The sequence below is a fragment of the Molothrus ater genome, chromosome 8 (genome assembly GCF_012460135.2).
Source record: "Molothrus ater isolate BHLD 08-10-18 breed brown headed cowbird chromosome 8, BPBGC_Mater_1.1, whole genome shotgun sequence".
Taxonomy (NCBI): Eukaryota; Metazoa; Chordata; class Aves; order Passeriformes; family Icteridae; genus Molothrus; species Molothrus ater.
Window position 1 is genome coordinate 31,183,375 of NC_050485.2, and position 21,668 is coordinate 31,205,042.

The 21,668-nt window shown below is 42.0% G+C and overlaps 1 protein-coding gene across 3 annotated transcripts in view; it reads right to left on the reverse strand.

Annotated features, from left to right (window-relative positions):
* Nucleotides 1–4,144: 4,144 nt before the first annotated feature.
* Nucleotides 4,145–21,668, reverse strand: part of FGFR2 (fibroblast growth factor receptor 2) — an 81,288-nt gene continuing 63,764 nt past the window's right edge. For 2 of the 3 annotated variants that reach the window (XM_036385655.2, XM_036385652.2), the window contains 9 exons: nucleotides 20,204–20,355; nucleotides 17,466–17,587; nucleotides 16,713–16,823; nucleotides 15,768–15,958; nucleotides 12,785–12,907; nucleotides 11,452–11,522; nucleotides 9,578–9,715; nucleotides 8,683–8,788; nucleotides 4,145–5,129 (listed from right to left, as the gene is read on the reverse strand). In XM_036385655.2, the coding sequence (XP_036241548.1) occupies nucleotides 4,965–5,129; nucleotides 8,683–8,788; nucleotides 9,578–9,715; nucleotides 11,452–11,522; nucleotides 12,785–12,907; nucleotides 15,768–15,958; nucleotides 16,713–16,823; nucleotides 17,466–17,587; nucleotides 20,204–20,355 (1,179 nt within the window). In that variant the 3' untranslated portion in view covers nucleotides 4,145–4,964. The remainder of the gene's footprint in view (nucleotides 5,130–8,682; nucleotides 8,789–9,577; nucleotides 9,716–11,451; nucleotides 11,523–12,784; nucleotides 12,908–15,767; nucleotides 15,959–16,712; nucleotides 16,824–17,465; nucleotides 17,588–20,203; nucleotides 20,356–21,668) is intronic. The other variant, XM_054515612.1, reaches the window with a different exon arrangement.

The following is a 21,668-nucleotide window of genomic DNA, read 5'->3' on the forward strand; positions in this document are numbered from 1 at the left end:
ATCCCAAAAACCATCCTGGCCCCTGGCCTCCCTCTGGTTCCACTTCTCCTCTGGAAATAAAACATTTGAAAAGCAAAATTATTTGTGGTAACTGGATGCCACTTGGAGCTAGTCTGTTCTGGTTTGACAAAATCTAAATACTCCATTTCCTACTTTGACATTTTATGCCATTGTTTACTATTAAATAGCTGCAACATAAAATGGCTTCATTTCCTTCTGTCTTTATCATTCTGATAAAGTCAAAATACTCCATCTGATAAAGTCAAAATTCTGATAAAGTCAAAATACTCCATCTTCTGCAGGGCACTCTTGCTCTAGAAGGCTTCTGACAAAACACTGCACAGGAATCCAATCCCAACATTTTTGGCCAGCTGTGATAATCACAAACAAGCCAGGACCTGACATTTACCATCCTTAATAGAGGGGGATCTCTCTTGTTAAATGCATCACTAAATTGAATTTACTGAACAATACATCCCACTGACAGCCTCCACATGTGCCAGCACAGCTTTCCAGGACTCTGCTGCAGATCTGGGTTACCTTTGGCCAACAGCACAGATTTGCAAAATCACAAAGTTTCAGCTGGAAAGGACCCCGGAGATCATCTTGGCCAACCTTGTGTTGAAAGCAGGGCCTTAGATGAGGTTATCCACGGCCCTGGCAAGCCAAGTTCCTGAATATCTACAGCCAGGAAGATTCCACTGCTTCTCCAGGCAGTTCATCCCAGTGTCCAAGTGGTCCCAAAGTGAAGAAATTGCTCCTAAAATTCAGATAGAAGTACCCTGAAGTAACTGGTACCTCCTCCCCTTGTTCTCTCAGCGCTGTCTCCATCTTCTCTCTCCTCTAGGAGCTCTACAGAAAAGGTTAACAGGCAAATCTAATAAAAGGGGATAAAAAAGAAGAATTGCTCCACAAAATCTGCTGCATTTAAGCTGCTTGTAACATTCAGGACTCGTGGCAACAAAATCTCAGGAGTACAGACATTTTCACAGGCAGTCTTTCCAAGAACAAACTGTTGGAGGCACCTTATGCCTCATCCCAACAACCTTATTACATTTACTGTGGAAAAATCAATGAATTTTTTCTAATTGTTAGATCAAATTATGCAAGTACAGAACTTCCTGATTATGGAATGGACAGATGACCTTTCAAAAACAGGTGTTGGTTGGATTTTTTTCCCCCCTTTCTATGGCTGGGGGTATTTTTTAATGAATAGCAACTATTTACTTCTTTTTTTTTTCCTCAAGTATGTTTGGCCACTTAAAAAATGTAAAGAAAACTAAAACATAATAAAGTTACTAGGACTTGTCTTCTGACAATATTTTCCTTTTCCTAATCAGACTTACACATAAAATTTCCTGCACTACAGAAAAATCTTTAAAACTCATCACTGGTCTTAACCTTCTCTTGGTTTAATTTATCACTTTGAGATCATTGAACCTTTCACTAAAATGATGCTCTCTAAACCTCAGGGTTCTGTGGTGCTTTTTTCTCAAGGGCTAGACATGAAAACTGCTGCATTGTGCACACAGCTTTGCTCATCTTGCTTCCAGAAATAAAACAGTCAATTTGTTTGTCTTTAGGCAAATTTGAAACTCCCAGCACAGCTGAACTCTTTTGTAAAGGCAACATGAACCAGATATTGGATGGTATAACATCAACAGAAGAAAGAACAAGCTGTATTCTAATCTGATGCATACAGCCTGTGCTATTTGGTATATTACAGCCAAAAATTGCAGTCTTGTCTGATCTATATCACCCCTGATACTTGCTAAATTACAGTAAAAAAGTGGAAACCCTCCAAAACAGGCAATATCAACTTGTTCACGGATTTGAGCTGTAAGAAACCGCATTTCTACATTATTTTTCCATATATTACACAGAGTTGATTCAAATCAGTACCTAAGGGAAGGACAAAAACCAAGGAGATGCTGAAGGGAACTGATCACACACAGAACACGCCCCTCATTATCCACATGTTTCAGTGTAAATCCACTTCCTGACAAAATGCACTGCTCCCATTAATGGCAACTTTACTTTCAGATGAGACAGCAATCCCAAATCCTCAAGCCTTCTATTCATGAACGACCCACAGGTAGGATTTTGAACAGGTTTCAGTGCCGGTTTTTATTTTCTGGTGCCTACTTTCCTCTTGCAACTCCACACACAGAGGATAATCTGCCTCTCCCCAAAAACTGAGGCTTCTGTGCCCCGCCCTAGAGGCAGGGTTTCCACAGAAGGGGATCAGACAGCAGGCAGAGGAGAAGAAAGTCTTCAGACAGCAAGAAAGAATAAAAACTTAATCCAGGGATTACAGCATAAAATTAGGAAAAAGACATAACACACTTCAGATAACATTTGTGGAACTGTGGAATACCTCAAAGGTGCACATCTAACTCTCTGAGAGCTAAAAAATGAACACAGAAAACCCAAATCACCTGTTTGAAACAAAATCAGGGCAACAAATAAATTTCCATTAATTAACAGCGCCTTTCCACCACATTTCTGTACATTTTCAACTGTTTTTTAAAAAAGGTACCAAAGCAGAAGAGATGCACTTAAATCCATTTCAATACAAGCAGAGCAAGATTCAAGATCCTCTGAGAGCCTTTAAAAAAAAATCTTAAAACCAGACATGTGTCATTACAGCCATTGTGGTTTCTGTCACAGTAGCCACCACTGCTGCTGATTGGAATAGAGGTTGTGGGGAAAGGAAATTATGGTTTCCAGTGAAAGTCAGTGGGAATCTTCCAATCAGATAATTCTTAATTGAAAACCACCAGTTTTTAACAGGAATTTTTAAAAGAAGTTTCTTAGCGCTGGCATGGGGTTTTCAGTCAGAGTAGAAAGAGGCAGAAAGGAACCAAAGAACAGTTTGGTGTCTGAAGCACTTCCAGAGCACATCCAACATCCCTCTCCAGGCTAACCTGCAGCAATGTGACCATAAAGTTCTGCCTCAAGCACAGGCTGTTTTGGGGTGTCTTCCTTCTGCTTTCAAGTTTAAAAAAAAAAGGAAAAATACAACAGAAGACTTTTAAACTCTTGCCATGACACCAAACTTTTTCCCTCTTTCCATCTGTTATGATTTTTTTAAAAATCTCCCATGCAAATGGTCGTCCAGCTCCCCTTGAATGAATCAGAAACCTCACTAATTAAAGGATACAGCCTAAATAAAAAGAGAACATACTTTAGGTCTGCATTATGAACACTTCAAGCCATTTTCCACCCAAGACTGTATATATGTTTACTCAAATAACCCATGCTATTCATGAGTAGACTTTTAAAGGACAGAGGCAAAAGCATTATTCCTGAAAGGATTGCTTTGTGATATAGGATCTATGATAAGGTCCAAAGGAAGCTTTTCTGGACGTGTTCCATCGCTTGATGTTCAGGAAACCATTTTGTATGACACAAAGGATTAGGAAAAATAAGCTGCATGACATTTATTTTGTAATTTTAACATTAATATCTGTAGAAACATTTTATTGTCAGTACAAAAGTTAACAGATTTTAATACTTATTTTACCCAATTAAAAAATTATTTAAAAAAAAAAAACCCAAAAAACAAAACAAACACACCACCACATTAAACAGTGAAATTTGCATTCATATTCCATGGCCATATCAATGTGAATGTTCTGAAAGTAAAAATACAAGATTCTGTAAAAAAGATGCAAACAGTGATATTTCAGCAGCGGCCAGTGCTACACCTACTGTTATGGAATGGTTCAGAAGGAAATACTGGAGTCAGCATGAATTAATCCCCTAAAAAGATGCTGATATTCCTATGGCAAGCTGTCATTATAAACAACTTCTCTCTTTTTAACTTAAGTTACAATAGAGGGATAAAGGCAAAAGATCCAGGCCAAAAGGTCTGGAACCTATTATCCAACTGAGGCAAGAGAATTGTAGATAATTTGATGCATGTGCAACTCAGGGTAGAAGCTCAGCTCCTTTTAGAGCAGTCTGTTCTGCTGTGCCTATAGATCAATCCATGTCTCTCCTTACTTTAAGAACCTTCTTCAAAATGTCCTTTATTTTCTTTATTTTGGAGTGGAACGACTCTGCTTTTTGGACCTTAAAGGAAAAAGACTTTCTTGTTAAAGGATTTGGTTGTGATAAGAATAATCAGCTGACACTGCAGTTTTTAAACACAAATAAATCAAAAGTTTAATTTCCCCAAATTAGTTATATACTGTAAATATTTCTTTTCTTAAAGATCTGAAAACTAGTAAAGTCTGAGCAATATATCTACTAGTCCTCTGTGCTGCCTGCATAGAAATGCCATTTAAATTACAAAAACACAACAACCCTATAAACGATTAACTGTTTTGTACATTACCAATTAGTTAATAAATTAATGATATACCATTTTCCCTGAAAGCAAAGTATTTTCCACCTTTGGATGGTGAAAATTAAGAAATTCTGTGTAAGAACAGCATTTAGCAAATAGCTGTTAAAAAAGAGACTAATTTGCTAGGTGGATTGGGACATCCATTTTTTAAATCAATACAAAAAATAATTCATTGTAAATATATATAATATATATTTATACATATTTTTGAATATATTTACATACATCCAGCACCTATATACTGCATTTGTGCTCTGTAAGTGTGTGCCAACATATATTTTCTCCAAATATTACAAAATAAACAAGAAAGGCAGACCCAGAGTTTGCCTCAAGTCCAACTGGTCCATTGTACAAACAAAGTCTGTTGCAGCTCACAGGAAGCCAGAAAATTGATAGCAATGGGTATCTAGACACAGCTCATAAACATTCTTCTTTCTTGGGAACATCTGAAAGCTGCAAGTGATGAGAATCTTTATGTAGATTTCCTCCAAATTGTTTTTTTTTTTTCCGCATCTCCTATGTACAAGCAGAAACATGAAGGTCCTGGAGGAAAGCTTTAGCTTTGCATACGGTAGGTAGCTTGATGTTCTTGCCTCTTTTGTTCCTCTTTTCATGTTTTCACACTCCCGTTCATGTGCTGGTACTTGGGGAGACAAGGTTCGTAAGGCATCGGGTCGGGGGAGAACACGGAGTCGTCCCCCGAGGAACACGAGCTCCTCGTGTCGGGGTAGCTGGGTGAATACTGTTCCAGAGGTCCACTGAGGTCCAGATACTCCTGTGGCAAGAGGAATAAAACCAGTTTTTAGTCAGTGAGGAGAGCTGACAGTAAAATGTCACCACTGCGCAGATTTTGGAAGAGAGCGGTTTGAGAATGACGCTCGCTCACAGTGAATCAGCTGCGTTCAAAACTGCCTTGTTGCCTAAATACCTCATAAAACAAGGAGCTCGACTAGGGGAAGAAAAAACAAGCCAATAACACGGTATTTTCTGAACTCCAACATCACCAGCATTAGCTGTGTCAGTGGGAATAAACATGGCAACCACATCAAAAGAGGGCTTTTCACTCGCAATGATAAAAATGAAATTTCATCCTAAATAGAACCATTTTTCTTTAGCACATGGTAGTGATTTGGAGAGGGAAAGACGCTTCCAACTTTGTATGCCTTTGGTCACTTTGAATCTCTGTTTTATATTCTGTGATATTAAATTTGCGTTTCAACATGCAGTGGCATACGTGCAAAAAAGATCTGAAGGAAAAACAAAATCAAATTCACACGATTTGGGTTTTTGACACCACATATTTGTGTCTTGTGCGTCCCAGAGTAGCCATGACCAAAGCAGTCATTAAAAAAGGAAATATCATCTGCTGAATCCAAGTTTTGGGTTAAGGCTCTTTTGCTAGAAACAACAGTTTTGGCAAGAGAATAAAGTTATTTTTCCCCTTGAAATGTTCCTTCTCTTTTAACTTCTAAAGGCAGCTGCATTCATTTAAATGCAATCTCTTCATTTGCTAAACCACAAGTCATGATCGCACTGACGAGTCGAGTCTTCCACCTCAGTCAGTATTTTATGCTGCTGTGCTTAGGTTTGGGGTAATTTAGTCCTTTGGCTAACATTCCTTTTTTTAAGTCAGAGATTCAGTCATTACCATCTTAGAGTTTAAAAATGGTCACCATTTTAAAAGGAGGGTGTGGTATGTTTTAAAATGCTGGAAAATTTAATAGGGACCAAAAGGAGGGAGTTTGGATCTATTGATTACTGACTATGTGGCTGCCCAGGCTCTTGAAAAATCCACGAGGGCAATCCTGTTACATATTTGTGGATTAGAAAAGCAGCCCTGTGTGAGCAGAAATAATCAGACATTTTCTAAATAGATAGAAGAAGAAAAGATCCCAGTCTCTGAAGAACCAGGACTTTCCCAGGGGCTATCAGATATGGCTCATCATATGAGAAGACTTCATGTAACTCAGACATGAATTCAGCACTGAAGATATGGCCCTTATCCAGTGTCTACAGCCAGAGTCACACCAAGGGCCACAAGAACCAGCACCAGGTTGGTTTCTGGTGCTGACAAAGCACCACAGCCACGAGGCTGACTCCTGGTGACTTCTGCTCATGTGGGTCACAGAAACATGGGAATGGACGTCTTTTGGGAAAAAAAACACAGCAAGAAAACACATTAAAAACCCAACAAGCAATGATTCGACATGGTAAGGAGCGAGGTGTTACTATTTAAGCAGAAATCATTACTTGCACAAAAGCAGAAGAAATTATTGGCTACCCCAGCAAAACGAATTGTTGGGTAAACCAGACTGAGCCAGGGTTATTCTGGGGGGAAAGGGAGAGTGGGGAGAGGACAAGCAGAAGTGAGCCTGGAGGATCTGCACTTCAGGAAGACCACGCAGATTGCACAGAATCAGAGATCTCCAAAGGAGGAAAATGGGACACGTTGGAGCTCTCAGGAGGCACCGAGATGACGACAAGCGCTCGGGAACATGAAACGCGCTGCAGAGACAAGTGAAATGATTTGCTTTCTATGTCCAGGGTAAATAGGACAAAAGCAATAGCTGATGTTGAAAGATTAGAGATTAGGAAAACAAAGCAACAGGCTGTCCAGAGGCGATGCCGAAATACAGCAGTGGAGATCTGTGAGGACAAGTTACATAAACATCTGTCAGGAATGACAAACGTATAGTGGGCCCTGCCACAGGCCCATCAGATGGACTGGATGCGCTCCTAAGCTTTTTCCAGACGTTTTTTCCTATGATTCTAGTCTAAAGCAATTTACATAACCCTAAAGGCCTTTTCAGGTTAACTTTGAGATCATTCCAGGTCTATGAGCACTACGGGGTTGGGAAGGCTCGATGGTTAAACACACGCAAGAAAGAAAGCAATATCCTTTCCCAGGCTTGGAATTGCAGCCCAGAACCTCCCTCTTGAATTTGCAAACACGTATCCAGTCCAAGCCACCCAGCACTCTGCAGTGGCAGCCAGCCCACCTCCAACTGGTCTTGTGAAATCATGTATGAATTAGGCAGGAGAAGATGCAGGGAGTACTTGATGAGGTGAAAATGGTAACAGGACACAGGGCTACATCCATGGCTCCAGAGAGAGAGCATATTCCTTCATATCTCACCCTGAAGGTGCCACTTTTTAGAGAAAGCCTTAAAAACAGAACCCAGATAAATTTACAGCTGCTACTGAAGCCAAAGAATCTTTTTCAACCAGATCTGGGCAAATGATCATAAAAAATGCCACCTCTTTATTCAGGTTCTCCTGTCATCTCCATTGTGAAAAGGCTTTCCCAAAGCTGCTTCACAATCCATTTTTTATTTCTCTAACAATTGAAAAAAATTAGAACATAATAATGTTGAGGAGCCACATAGAGTGATTCAAATCTTTTTTTCTACAAAGAAGCAATAACAAATACCAAAATCTTGTTTTGAAATGGTCAAATCCAGTTGTTGCAACTTCCCTGTGTAACTGCTTTGTTCTTTTTTTGCTCCCATTAAGCATTTCATTTCTCATAAATAATAGGAGTTTGTAGAATATTTCTGGGACACCAAGTATTGTCTCTCAAAAGAAATTTCCACCAAAAGAATCAACATTTCCATCACTTGTGATTTTTTCAAAGGTGCACATGGTTCACTGATAAGAAGACTGATTCCTGTGTGAATACCCTAATCAGTGTGCTCCTTGCTAAAACTAATAATATCTCAGACCTCTGAAAGAAAGCTCTTCAAATAAAGCCTTCCTCATTCACACAGCCCAACCTGAAGCAGTGCTAGGCAGGACCTTTGGATAATTGGATGGCTGTTTGCACATCCCCCGTGGGTCCTCATTCCCTCCACAGAGAGCTGTTGCAGTGAACCTAATTCACTCTCAGACACATCATCTGAAATCTGCCATTGACAGTTTCTCCTCTCCTGACCTACATAGCATGGCTGGGAGTCAAACTGAGCCAGCAAATGAGAACCACCAGAACTCCACACCCCTCCCTCACGTGCAATTCCTGCTGAAACACAAACTCTGCCCCTCAACCTGCCACGTGCTTGTCCCTCGACACTAAAAGCATCCAGAGATGCAGCGAGAAATAAACAAAAACTCCTCAAAGATGTGTTTCTTTTTAGTTACATAATTCCAGGCGTAATGGCAGGAGAGCCAGGATTTCATAGGATACATAGCTTAGCTGCGTGTAACCTCAGAGGACAATGACAAACAGAATAAGGAGTGAACTTGAGCGGGATTTCATAATTGAAAAAATTCCATCTGTCCCCTGAACCATTTTTCCTGATCAGCAGCTTGTGGGGGGGAGACAATTTACCTACCTCATTAGTTGTGAGAGTGAGAATCCGATCCAAGTCCTCCACCAACTGTTTGAAAGTGGGTCTGTGAGAAGGCACAGCATGCCAGCAATCTCTCATCATCATATAGCTGGAAGAAACACACATTTGCTTGGCTTAATTAAAATCACACATCCTCCTCACAAACCTTTCCGTGCACAGTCAGTGCTGCCCTTCACAAGGAAAGCAGCAAGCACACACATGGGCCACTGAAAATCCCACTGAAATCCTGGCCAGCACTCCCTGCCTCACAGGGGCTTCCTACTCCTGTCTCTCCCTTGCTCAGTGTCTAAATCACCTTTTTGTGGGCCCAATTCTGTGGCCCAGCAACTTCAAAGGCATTAAATTACAATATTTTTAATATGTCAGGGATTGCAGTCTTTGTGAAGAGATTAAAACGCAAAAAAATTTAAATAGAGTTAAGGTCTGTATTGGAATATCTGAAATCACACTCCCCACACCACCAGGAGATAATGCTGTGTTAACACAGGAATTTCAGATGTATTTTGTTCTGTATAAAAGCAGCCTGATGTACCTCATCTTTGATTAGTGGTATGTGCAACATTTATGAATTTCCATGTTAGTAACATTAAAATCAACAAATATGGGCAGTAAAAACACTGACAGAGACTGGCTTGCAGATGATTTCTTCTTTCTGCAATAGGATCACAGCAGGGTGTGCAAAGAAGCATCCTCTGCCAAACATTTCCTGAAATCCTTCCCATACCTTCTCCTTACCCACCTACACCCTCACAAATACCCTGAACTTTTAGAGTCAAGCAGTTCTGAAAGTGTTTGATTCTTCAGGGGGTATCACTAAACACATGAACTCAGTGCAGCTGTGCCCTGCAGCCCTGGCACAGCAGGGCAGGGTCCTTACAGCTCGTTGGTGCAGTTGGCAGGTTTATCCATCCGGTGCCCTTCTTTAAGCAGCTTAAAAAGTTCCTCCACTGGGATTCCTGGGTAGGGTGACCCTCCTAAGGTGAAGATCTCCCACATTAACACACCAAATGACCAACTGCAAACCAAAGAGAAAACTGCATTAGTAGAACTCCCTGGAAACAGAGATCCCATCCCTCCTAGAGGTGCTTCAGCCAGGTCTGCCTGCCCAGAGCAGGACAGGGATCTGGGAAGTGCATCAGACGGAAGGACAGCATTTAGGATGGGGACTGACCCCAGCATGTTCCCAAATACCCTCTTTGCCTCTGTGTGCTGTGCTCTGAGCACCCGGGGGCTACTGCCCAGCACTGCATCTTCACAGCTTAATGACTTACAGAGCCCTCCCAGCTCAGCTGGGGTGCAATTATGTGGCAGGATATTTTGGAAAAAGCAGACTGTTCAAAACAAAAATATTTTGCGTCACCCTGCCTTTCTTTTACTTTTTTTTTCCCTCTCTTTTGTTGCTAACTTCTTCTGCTAGGAAATGAAGAGGGATAATTTTTAAGCCAGTTTTCTGCCTCATCCTGCCTGGCTGGCAAGCTGGGGCTCAGTGGCAGGCAGCTCTGCCAGGTGAGCACCAGCACAGAGCCTCAACTGGCTCCCCAGCTCCTCTGCAGCTCCCCCAGCTCTGCAGCACCGTATTTTAGTAAACTGTTTGCACAAACTTACAATAATATTATCTTTAGCCATCTTCAAAGCCACCATGGGGCCAAGAGTCTCCAAGCCCCAGCTGAAATCCTCGTGTTCCCTGGCTGCTGAGGAGCTCAGGCTGACTCTCAGTCCCGAGCCAGTGAAGTGGTTTACTTCACAGTCACTTAAATATTTTGCCAAGATGTTCTTTTAAAACACAAGTTTGATCCACCCTTAACCTGTGTATATAGTTTCCTTTGTAAATGATGTAGAGATTGCAGGAAACGCCTCAGCAAATGATTTTCTTAAGGAGAGAGCGGCTTGGAAACTGCACCCAGGTTAAAGAAAGAGGAGATAATTCTTATTTTCTCCATCCTGCCTTTTTCCTTTTTAACCCTGCACTGACTTGCCTAACCTTTGGCTCCTCTGTTGGGAAGCATCCAGCCCTTTACAGTTAATAGCTTTTCTTGGAGAAATAAAAAACAGAATCTTCATCTGTATTGCATAAGAAATAAATGTCTACTTCAAGCACATAGAACTGTAATAGGAAGCAGAATAAACCCTGAGCAGTTGCATCAGCCAGTGGCTCTGTGCACACATTAAAAGAGTTTTGAAGTGTCAGAGTCCAGTGATTTCCTATTACATGTGAAGTACTGCTGGGAAGCAACTCCACTTCTGAAAATCAGAGAAAACTTTTCCAGCGTACCCAGCCTACGTTTTATTGCACCCAATCTCAGCACAGATTTTTATAAGAAGTTTTCAGGAGCTCTCTTTTTTTTCTCATTCTTTTCTCTCTCTCTCCTTTTATTTTTTTAAACCTGAAGGAAGTCCAGAGCATGTCAAAAGGCAAGCAAATTAGATAGACTCTTTGTAGCTGCACATCCGTAAATAAGTTCAAGGGGGGAAACTTCCGCAGTGACAGAAGGAGGTTAGCATTTTCCACCTTTCATGTGCTTTGAAGCTGGGCAGATTAGTAACAGAGCACTGGTTAGCAGTCTACCATAAAATCCTCACTTTCTAAGGGCAAGTCCTGTTCCATCTATTAATACGTGAAACAGAATGAAAACTCTTAAAGGTAAAGGACAACAGCAAAACATATATGAAATAACCCGAATTTTAACAAACACAAAGCAAAACAACCCCCCCTTCCCATGCCCAAAACCCCACTGAAATCAGGCCACTTACACATCACTTTGATGTGTGTAAACTCTGTCAAACAGAGCTTCTGGAGCCATCCACTTTACTGGAAGCCGTCCCTGTGAGTTTGGAGAGGAAGAAGAATTAAAATGGCAGCAATTTGCAGGATGATTTCTCTAAGAGCTGTCTGCTAAAGCAACCAGCACATAATTTACCTTGAACGTTTTCAGTGAGAGAACAGTAAGATGGGCTAAAGCACAGAGACTGTTATAAAAATGGATACAAGCACTGAAGATAAACTTAAAAGCAATAAAGAGTTCCCAAAAATTTCCCAGATTGCTTGCAAGGAGAATGATAGAAAAAGCAGATCAAAATCAAAAGTATCATTCTGCTATGGCTCTTTAAAGATAAAAAACCCCACAATTAATAAACTTCTGAAAAACAAGCCTGCCTGCAAAAATGAATTGATTACTAAATCCAAAAATTTTGTTTCCTGTCCCAAAGCTCAGAGTCAGAGCTGCCTGTTGCTTTCCACACACAGAGCTAGGAATTGCACTGGGTCTGAAATGAAGACGGTTCAATCCCCTCCAGTGCTGCTGTATATTGTGGTTCTGGCTTCTGGAAGTAGGCAGATGTTACCATTAAAATGCCACTAATCACTTAGTGATTTTCATAAATAAGCCACTTAACATGATTGTTAATAAGAAGTCAGATTTATACAAATAAAATCTGTAGAAGTCAATGAGTTCTGCAGAGTTCCCATCAAAACCCAAGTGCAGCTCAGCAGGACCTTAAGAGATCCCCTGAGGAGGTGTCAGGAGCTCAAACCAGGTATCAATGCTACATCCCAAATGTTTTATCTTCCTGATTTGGTACAGGCTAAGCAGCAAAACTGTGACAGTGTGGGGAGAAAAATAAATTTCCTCTATCTCCACTTTGAGATCACCATCACAACCTGTAATAAGCTAAGTACAGGCAGAAGGCTGAATGTGACATCACCACAAGTAAAGAGGATTTTTATTGTGCTTGTTGCTGGCATTGTTTGTATTTCAAGATCCTAGGCTGGGTGCTAAACCAGCTGGGATCAGCAGGAATATTTCCACTTATTATGACTGACTGGAGTCAGGAACACAATAAAAAAAAAAGGTTATTGTATTTTAGCATTTCTAATCCTCCAATATGCAGCCTCTTTGCTTATCTTTTTAACCAACTATCCCTGTAAGAGGAGACAGAAATGCTCATGTCCTTGATCCCTGTTTTTTTGTCTGGGATGAAAAGTGAGTCTGCTGTACAAGAAGCCCATTAACTTTACAACCATAGTTCTGAAATGAATCACTGAAAGAAACACTTGTTTCCAGAGATTAGAAAACCATCCACTTACATTAGTAGTCTTTTTATAATAATCTATATTGTTGATGTCTCTGGCTAAACCAAAGTCTGCTATTTTCATGACATTGTTTTCCGTTACCAAAACATTTCTTGCGGCCAAGTCTCGATGGATGCACTGGAAACAAAAAAAGAAGAAAAAAAACAGCCCACTGAAATAAACTGCAGCAAAAGTGGAAGTGCTTCAACACCACAATTAAATCTCCTTTATAGATTTTAAGCTAAATTTCCAGGTGGGAAAACCACACATTCACTACAAGCCTGTGAAATATGATTTTTCTTAATTATTGCAATCCATCCCCTCAGCTGGTGTTTCCAAGCTGTACAATTTCCAAGCTGAACACTTTCTAAGAAGTGTCTTAGAAAGCCCTGGTCTGCTTAAATCTTATATTTTTGCTAAGGCTGAAAGCTGGGTGGTGACCCAGGTTGTGCCAAGCATTTTGTGATGTACTCTCCTTTACATGTGCCCAGGTACAGGTATAGCAGTTTCATCAAAAATACTGTTAATGAACATTTTTATTGGGTGGCTTCTCTTAAATTATATTGTCTAAGCAGAGATAAAAGCTGACATCCAGTCTGAACCAGTGCAACTGTTTTTAATAGAAAAGATATTATTATAATTGTGAGCAGCATGTCTAGGGTGTGTATAATTATTTCGACCACAAGATGATAAAAATGCAATTATGAAAAGGAAAAGAAAAAAAAAACCCAAAACAATCAGGGTTTGACTGTTTTTAAGATAGTTTTGATACTGAAACTAAACCTATTACCTCCTGGGAGATGTTTCCTTCATGCCAGCGTTACCCTGACACTGAGGGGCCTCTGTGACTGCTCTGGGTGTTAGTCCTGTGTTCAAGTAGCTTTATTAGGGTCGATATAAGGTGGCAGTGAGGGCGTGGTAAGAAACACTGCACTTTGAATCCCAGCAGGGTATTTTATTTATTTTCAACTTAAATGTATATTTTTTCCCTCCTCAGTTTTGGATAATTCTTGACATTGTATAGTTTTATTTCAATATGTGCATAGACACACTACAAAATGCTATGTAACAACCAGTATTTTTTCTTGCTCTTTCCTTGCCCCAGCAAACTGCTGAGATCTCTTTTCCCACATGGGTAAAATGAAGTTTCTGCTCCTCGCTGGGTTAGCCATGGGGAACTGCCAGGAAAAACCTGCTCCAGCAATGCCTTCAGGAGCAGCCAACAGTGCAGGATTTCTGCATCCCACCAGTCCTCTAACTCAGCATCAGCAGTGCTATGGTGGCAGAAACAACATGGGCCAAGCTTCCTACTTTTAAAATCATCCATCCAGCCTCGGAAATGGGATACTGGTTTTAAGTACAACTGCCTGTAAGGCAAAAACTTCTTGTGAGGCAAAGGGTAAGTGAACAAACATCACCTTCACCATTTTCTTTATTGAAGTCTCAGTGAGCCCCTTTATTGGACTGAAATAACAAGAACACTGCGCTTCTCACAGCTCATGCATGATGGCAATACCACGAGAAGAGCAGCTCTCTTATTATTCCAGCTCAGGAAATGGATCCCTAAGGGGAGAGGAACGGGTGAAATACAAACAGCAGTGGTGGGGTATCTGGAGCACAGGAATGCACAGCTCTACTCTGTGCTGCCCCTGCTCTCCCTCTGCCTTGGGCAATGCCTCTCAATCTGCCCAGCTCAGCACAGCACCAAGTGCTTTTGCAAACAAAAAAGGCTGCAGTGGCTCCTGGGAGTGTCCTACAGCAGCACTTCAGAGCTCCTCAGGAGGACACTTGCTCTCAAGATGGCTGATGAAAAGATTTATGTTTTCCTTCCACATCAGCTCTGTTTTCTTGGGACCTGGCTCGCTGCCAGGCAGGAGTTGCAATAATTTCAGAAAGAGATATCCTGAGGTGTGTCACCTAATCAATACCCCTGCTTTACTCCATTAGAAGAGTTGTGCCTTGCTGTCATGCACATCACCCTGCTGAGCTAAGATTTACTGTTTCGAAACAAAAAGAATAAAAGCAAAATTAAACCTGGATTCCCTCTCTTCCCCAACCTCTACAAGTGCAGAAAAAACAATAACAAAATCATGACTCCACACAACAGGAATGGAAGGTTACACTCAGCCCTGGTCTTTGGTTAAAAACAGCTCCATACTTGGGAGTGGACATGACTGGAAATCTGTATAAATCCCACTAACCACTCCACACCCTGCAGGAAGTACTTATCATTGCTATCTGCTGCTCTGGTTTAGCCTTTGGGTCCAAACATCACCCAGGGTATCCAGGACGGCTCGTCCACTAAGCCACAGTATGTTTACAGAGTTAGTTATACAGGGCTACTTAAGGTTTCATAACTGTGATTGAATCAAAATGCTGGTTAAAAAGAAATGTTTGAAGACAGGCTTTAGAAATAAGTGTCTGGGGACACGACAGGATAAATAAATTCTTTCAACCAGCTCACTTTCCTGAAACACCAGTTTACAGTAAAGTGTATCATTTAAGTGACTAATACCCTCCACTTATTTTTGCCTCTTCTGCCTACTCTTTTTGCCCTGCTGACTTGGGTCTTCTCAACCCTTGCCTGTTGTTATTCTGTAAGCCCTTTCAGCCACTGAAATCATTTGTTTTACACCACGATGTGAAAAGATTTGGTTGGTTTGACTGGAAACAGGAGGCAAACAGAGGCTGCTGCTCATGGGTGGAGTGATGTGAGTTGTGTAACCAAGTGACCACCTGTGCTCCTGGATTCAAACTGCAGATACATGCACAGTATTTACTTTAAATGACCCACTCTGGGCTTTATTTCAGCAATACTGCTAAACAAAGATGAAAAACCTTTTAAGTGCATGAATTTTCCCACTGATCTGCAGGGCTGTGGATTACACAACCTCTTTGAGGCAGCTCCCTCTCCCCAGCAAACTCCCGAACGCGAACGAGACGAGCGCAAAATCAAACTGAGAGAAAAAAAGCTCTGTATTTGCTGATTTCCACCCACTTTTTGGGAAGCCAGGTACTCCATGCCTCGTGCCAGCTGGTAGGTGCAGGACACCAGGTCCTTGAATGTCATCTGCTCCTCGGGCACCCTGTTGATGTCGAAGGAGTACTCCATGCCGGGCGGGCGGCGCGCTCGCAGGTACTCCCGCAGGTTCCCCTTGGAAGCATATTCCACTATCACATACAAAGGACCTGGGCATGAAAAGAACCAGTGGCAAAAGCAGGGTCAGGTACCAGGGTAAAGTGGTTTTTATGCAAAAAAAAAGCTTTTAGTGTGCTATGATTAATTAAGCGAATCAGTGAAATGGGAAAATGGCAAGCACTGCTTTAAAAAATAAAAAATAAAAGGTTTGGATATGAGGAAGTGATTACCCAAAGCTCCACAGCAGGAGTGGCAGAGCCACAATTAGTGCCTTAAAATACCTAAACCCTGCCCCAGTGCCTGTTCCTTTCAGACCATGCCATGTACTGAAAAACAAATATTTTCAATCAAAAAATAGCCTGAGATCTCCAAAGGAAAAGCACTTCTTAGTTGGTTTTTTTTTTTTTTATTTCCAGAGCATTATGCCATTCTGCATCACTTTATGTAGCATAATTAGCTTTTCCAGGAGTGAAAAGTACTCATTTCAAATTTGTGGGGTGCAAGTTCTCCTAAAGCAGGGCTGACAATGCAGAACAGCAGACTTGGATAAAGGCCCTGCAAAAGGTCATTTGTTCCTTACAGCAAGGGATTAGAGAGTTTTCATATGATACAGGACCCTTTCTCATATTAAGGCTGCAACTATAATGAGAAACAGAAGTTAAAATATTGCTGTTAAGCTAAAGAAATACCTAAAAATCCTATCACGGCATGACTGCTTCCTTAAAACCTCTTGAAAAATTATGATTAATGAGACTTTCACAGACCTGTTGGAAAGTCCTGGTTTACTTTCTTTTCTCTACTCACCATCCTGGGTACAGGCTCCAAGAAGATTGATGATATTTTTATGCTTCCCAATCATCTTCATCATCTCCATCTCTGACACCAGGTCAGACAGGTCTTTTTCTGTGGCATCATCTGTAGAAGACACAGGTTCAGTTCATAAATTTTAGTGTGCCAGCCTGAGCTGCAGTAAGGCTCATCAGCTGGTGTAAAATATGTGTGGCTCAAAATGCGAAATATGGGATTTGTTTTCCAGTTTACACTGCACATCATATACTATGGGCTGCCAAAAAATAATCTCAGCCTCTTTGGTGGACTCTTCAGTGTTATTATGTAAAGTGGCAGCACAGCAAGATCAGACATAAAAAAGCACAGCAAGACCAGACATAAAAAAGCTGTCCTTAGCTATCAAACCTCCAATAACACTGCCTTTCCTGCAAACTAACCTTACAATTAAATTCAAAATAAATTGGTACCAACCACCTGGACTGAATGGGCTCAGATCTACACAAGGATAGCCTCTGACATGAAATAAACTGAAAGCAGAGAGACCCACACGATGCTAATACATCTCCTGGCTCCCAAATACTCAGTGCTCAAGATAAACAGGCTGCCAAGGGTGCAGATTTACACCCCAGACTGCTGAAGGCTGAGGTCAGCTATGTGCTCTTTGACCCGCCCGCAACGATGACAGAGTTCAGATGCCACAAAAGAAAATTCTCTGGCTGAGAGCCGCCACACTGCCCGTTCTGATCCCTAATCACCCAATTTTCTTACCTTTCAACATCTTCACTGCCACGGTCACTGCTTCTTTTGGCCTGTCTTTGTCAATCCCCACTGCTTCAGCCATGACCACTTGGCCAAAGCAACCTTCTCCCAGGGGTTTGCCCAGCGTCAGCCTGGAGGTGCAAACAGCAGATTAACACACAGCATCTGCTGCAGGGGTGCAGCCAGTGAAATTCCAGGGCTAAATATAAAAACCTTTCAACTAAAAACCTTTCAACAACTTGCTGCAGCGTGAGGGAGGGGTTCATCATATGGAAGCAATAAGGGCCTGGGTGCGCGTTGGTTTCCGTGCGCGCCGGGGTGCGTTTTCTTAGGGGCGGTGGAGTGAGCATCTCAGAAAGGCACAGCAGTCACCAAACCCAGCTTTTGAGCTCTCCTCAAGCCTTGTGGGGAGATGCAGTGTGGAGGGGCAGAGCTTTGAAAGAGCATCAGAGCACGGCTGGAATTGGGGAGCAGCCAGCGTCTCCTGTCACTGCGACAGGGCTGGTCATCTTTGTGTCCACACTGACTGCAAGGAGGTGACAGTCAAGTTTCAGCCACAGAGGGTCCAGCACAGTGGCTCCTTCTTGGCTGCAGGCTCTTTACAGCCACAAGAGTCTTGGCTGAGGGGACCAGAAGGAGCCTCCTGTCTGCAGAGCCCAGGGTCTGCTCAGAGAGGGGAGGCAGAGACTGGGAAAAATAAACTTGGTTGTAATCACAGCACCGACATCAAACCCTCCTAAAAGGAGCAGTCACTAAGTGGGCTCAGCAGAATGCATTTTGTGGAGCATGTTCCTGGTTGCAAAACCTGCTTAGATCTAACAGACAGACCTAGAGATGTCGATCTCAGCTTCATGAGGAGAAAGAGATGAAATAAAAAAGAAACTTGAAAGCCTCTGGGCAAAATCTTTTTGATTCCAGCCTAAGTGCTTAAGGGCTAGAGCCAGGCTCCTTTACTTGCAGAGAATACCTTGTGACATCAGCAGCAGGAATCAGGGAGGATGCTCAGTGAGTGTGATGCTGATAATGTTATCCAACATAGGGGCCAGACTAAAGCATTTTTGTAAACAAATTTTTAAGGACTTGACTTTCCATGGTCAACAGGAGGATTTCACAGATATCACAAATGTTTGGACTCATTCTCAAACACATGGACACCTGTTTTCCACCATGAAGTACAGGGAGAGGCTGTCATGCCATCAGCAGCAAAGTTAGATGAGGGATAAGTGATTTGAAACCCTGCTTATCTGCTTGGGCAGGGGACAGAAGTGAGGTGGCTCCTCCTGAGGGCAGCCAGCTCACTCTGTGACATGTGGGCTCTGGCTTGGTGAGAATTCCTCGAGCTGTTTTGGGCTGGTTTCTAAAGCAAATGCAAGTTTTAAAAAGGTGCAAAGACTGAAGGGCAGCATATGCTATGCTGAGGTCACCCTGCCTTTTCTCCAGAGCTAAAAACTGAATTTAGGGTCTTGGCAGAGAACAAACATTTGCATTGGAAACTGGTTAATTTATGTGCTATTGCCCTGCTAGGACCAAAGTTACAAACCCCTCATTGTGTGCCTGCTGCCCCCCAGCCTAATAAACTGCCTCTAAATAGCCTCCTTTCATTGCAAATCTGCTCCCCCTACATTTGTGCTGAGCACTGGGTTTAAATGTTTAGCAACTCTAAAATTTTCCGCATTTAGTCGATCCCCCCAGGGCAGGGGCTGACAGGAGCACATATACAGACCCCCACTGTTGACCAGAATGCTGCAGGTGGCAATTACAGCCTTGTACTCTTGTTTTCAGCTAAACCAATCAAATAATTTCCAGAAGAGTTATCAGAAAGCTCAAAATGACAGTTTATCTATTCAAAAGTTACAACCCTGATCTTCCAGAGAGAACTGCCCATGATAAAAGGTGTTATTTTCTCAAAGTACCCTAAAGACTTCTTAAAGCTAGCACTAATTCTGCTAAATAATCATGTTCATAAAGGTTCTACCTTTGTTAACATTATCTCTCTTTTGCATGTCTTTTTCCATATTAAGGAGTACGATTACAGTTTTAATTAGATTATCCAAAGGTCATTTTGCCTGTTAGTCAACAGACTTTGAAGAAAATATTATGTAGCCATGTGAATTTGAATATATCAAAATTCAGCATGCTCTGCTTGAAACCCAACACTTTTAAGCCATAGAAATTGCACATGCATGCATCCAACGTGCGAAATCTTCCCCTAAATTAAAAGTAATCATCTCCATTAATACATGTCAATACAAACTCAACACCAAATCCTACCCAGAGATATGACAGAAAGGATTGTACAATATTATAATTTAGATTTTCTCTATCTCATACATATTGTATTACTTGTTTTTTAAAATATTAGCCAATTAAGTACTCAGCTAAGAAACATGGCAAAATCAACACTGCTCTTCAACAGTGCTTGCATGTGGATATTTTTCCCAGTTTGGATCACACCAAATTTTCCTAAATTACTTCCTAACAGAGGAGCTACATTTCAGCAGAGCATCTCAAAACCTGCAAGCAATCTGAAAACATAATCAGGACTGCAGGCAGAAGAAATTTCATTTCTATTTAACCAAACTGATCTCAGACAATTGAATTGAATCTTCAGAGCAGCTTCAGGCAACTGAGATTTTTCTTTAAACCAGAGGAACCCTGGGAGACGTGAGGAGAGATGCTTGCCCCTGCCATGTGCTTAGGGCTGCTCAGACACACAGGAGTGGTGTCAGGGGAAGCAAGCCACGTACTTATCCCTTGGGAACTCCCACTTTGGGTCTTCTGGCAGTTCATACTCCGAGACTCCTGCCAGCATGGGGGCATCAGCAGTGGAGGAGAGGCGGGTGGTGATCCTCACCAGGGGCGTGTTGGAGTTCATGGAGGAGCTCGAGTCGGCCGACACCTGTGGTTGCAATGCAAGATGCAACAAGGAGAAAAAAAAAAAAGATGGAGATGTAATCTTGGCCCAAAAGCTGAAAACCACCAGCAGCTGATACTAAGCCAGCTCAGAACCCTGGTGTTAGGAAGTGGCTGAATCTACAGTCTTGGTTCTAGTGCTCTCTTCTCACATTCAGCCTCCCCTGTAAGCACAATACTGGCTCTAATGGCTGTCAATGCTGTCAGTCTGTCCCATCAATCAAAAAACACATATTCCCTCAGAAGGTATTTTTGCTTATCATATTAAATTTTTTTAAGGAAACTGGCAGTATTTACATCACTCCCCTCAGATATCCAAGTGAGCAGCTTATACCATGAGCAGAGGTGACCATTAAGTTCTCCTTTTCCACTCCTAGTTGTCCATGTCACCACGTCTTTTCCCAAATCAGCACACCCAGGTGGGGTCCATCTCTTCTCCCAAGGAAAAGCAACAGCACAAGAGTAAATGGCCTCCAGGGGAGGTTTGGAATGGAGTCAAGAACAGCTCCTTCAATGGATGAACTGTCAGGCTGCCCAGGGCAGTGGTGGAGTAACCAACCTCAGAGGGATTTGAAATATGTGTAGATGTGGCACATGGGACACGGTTTAATGGTGGTCTTGGCAGGGCTTACACTTGGACTCAACAATCTTAAAGGTCTTTTCCAGCCTATATGATTCTACTACTTTCTATTTTCCAAGTGCTCAATACTGAAAGCATCAAAAAGCTATCACAACACTTCAGTTTTCAATTAACTACATTCTTAGCTAAAGACTCTACAGGAAATGTAGGGAAGAGGTCCTAAAAATAACTCAGTTTTGAACCTCTGGAGTGTGATTTCTCATCAGCTCCAATATCTTGCTTAGAGTACCAAAGGTACTTATTGATAAATATCCTGAAAAAAGAGGCTGCTGCTCCATCCATGTGATTTGTTTTGGTGTGAATCGTCTGCAAGGCTCTTTCCTCAAGCCTGCAAGCAGCAGTCTGACATCTGCTGCCCTCAGAGCTTCAAGTGAATACTAACACAAAATAGAAATGCTTGTATTGCCAGTCTTCCCCTCCTGAGAGTGAATCCTCCTTCTCTCCTCACGATCGCGTCTTGGCCCAGCCCAAATCTGGCAGCCAGGCGGGGATGAAGGAGTCACAAAGCCACCACTGGCACCCATCCTCACTCCAGGCAGCAGGAGGTTCTTGTCTTGAGACCAGCTGGAAGCCTGGAGCACCAGAGTGCTCCCACGCTCATCACCTGGATGAGGATCAACTTTGCCACCAGGTTTGCTTATCAAAATGTCACCATGTTG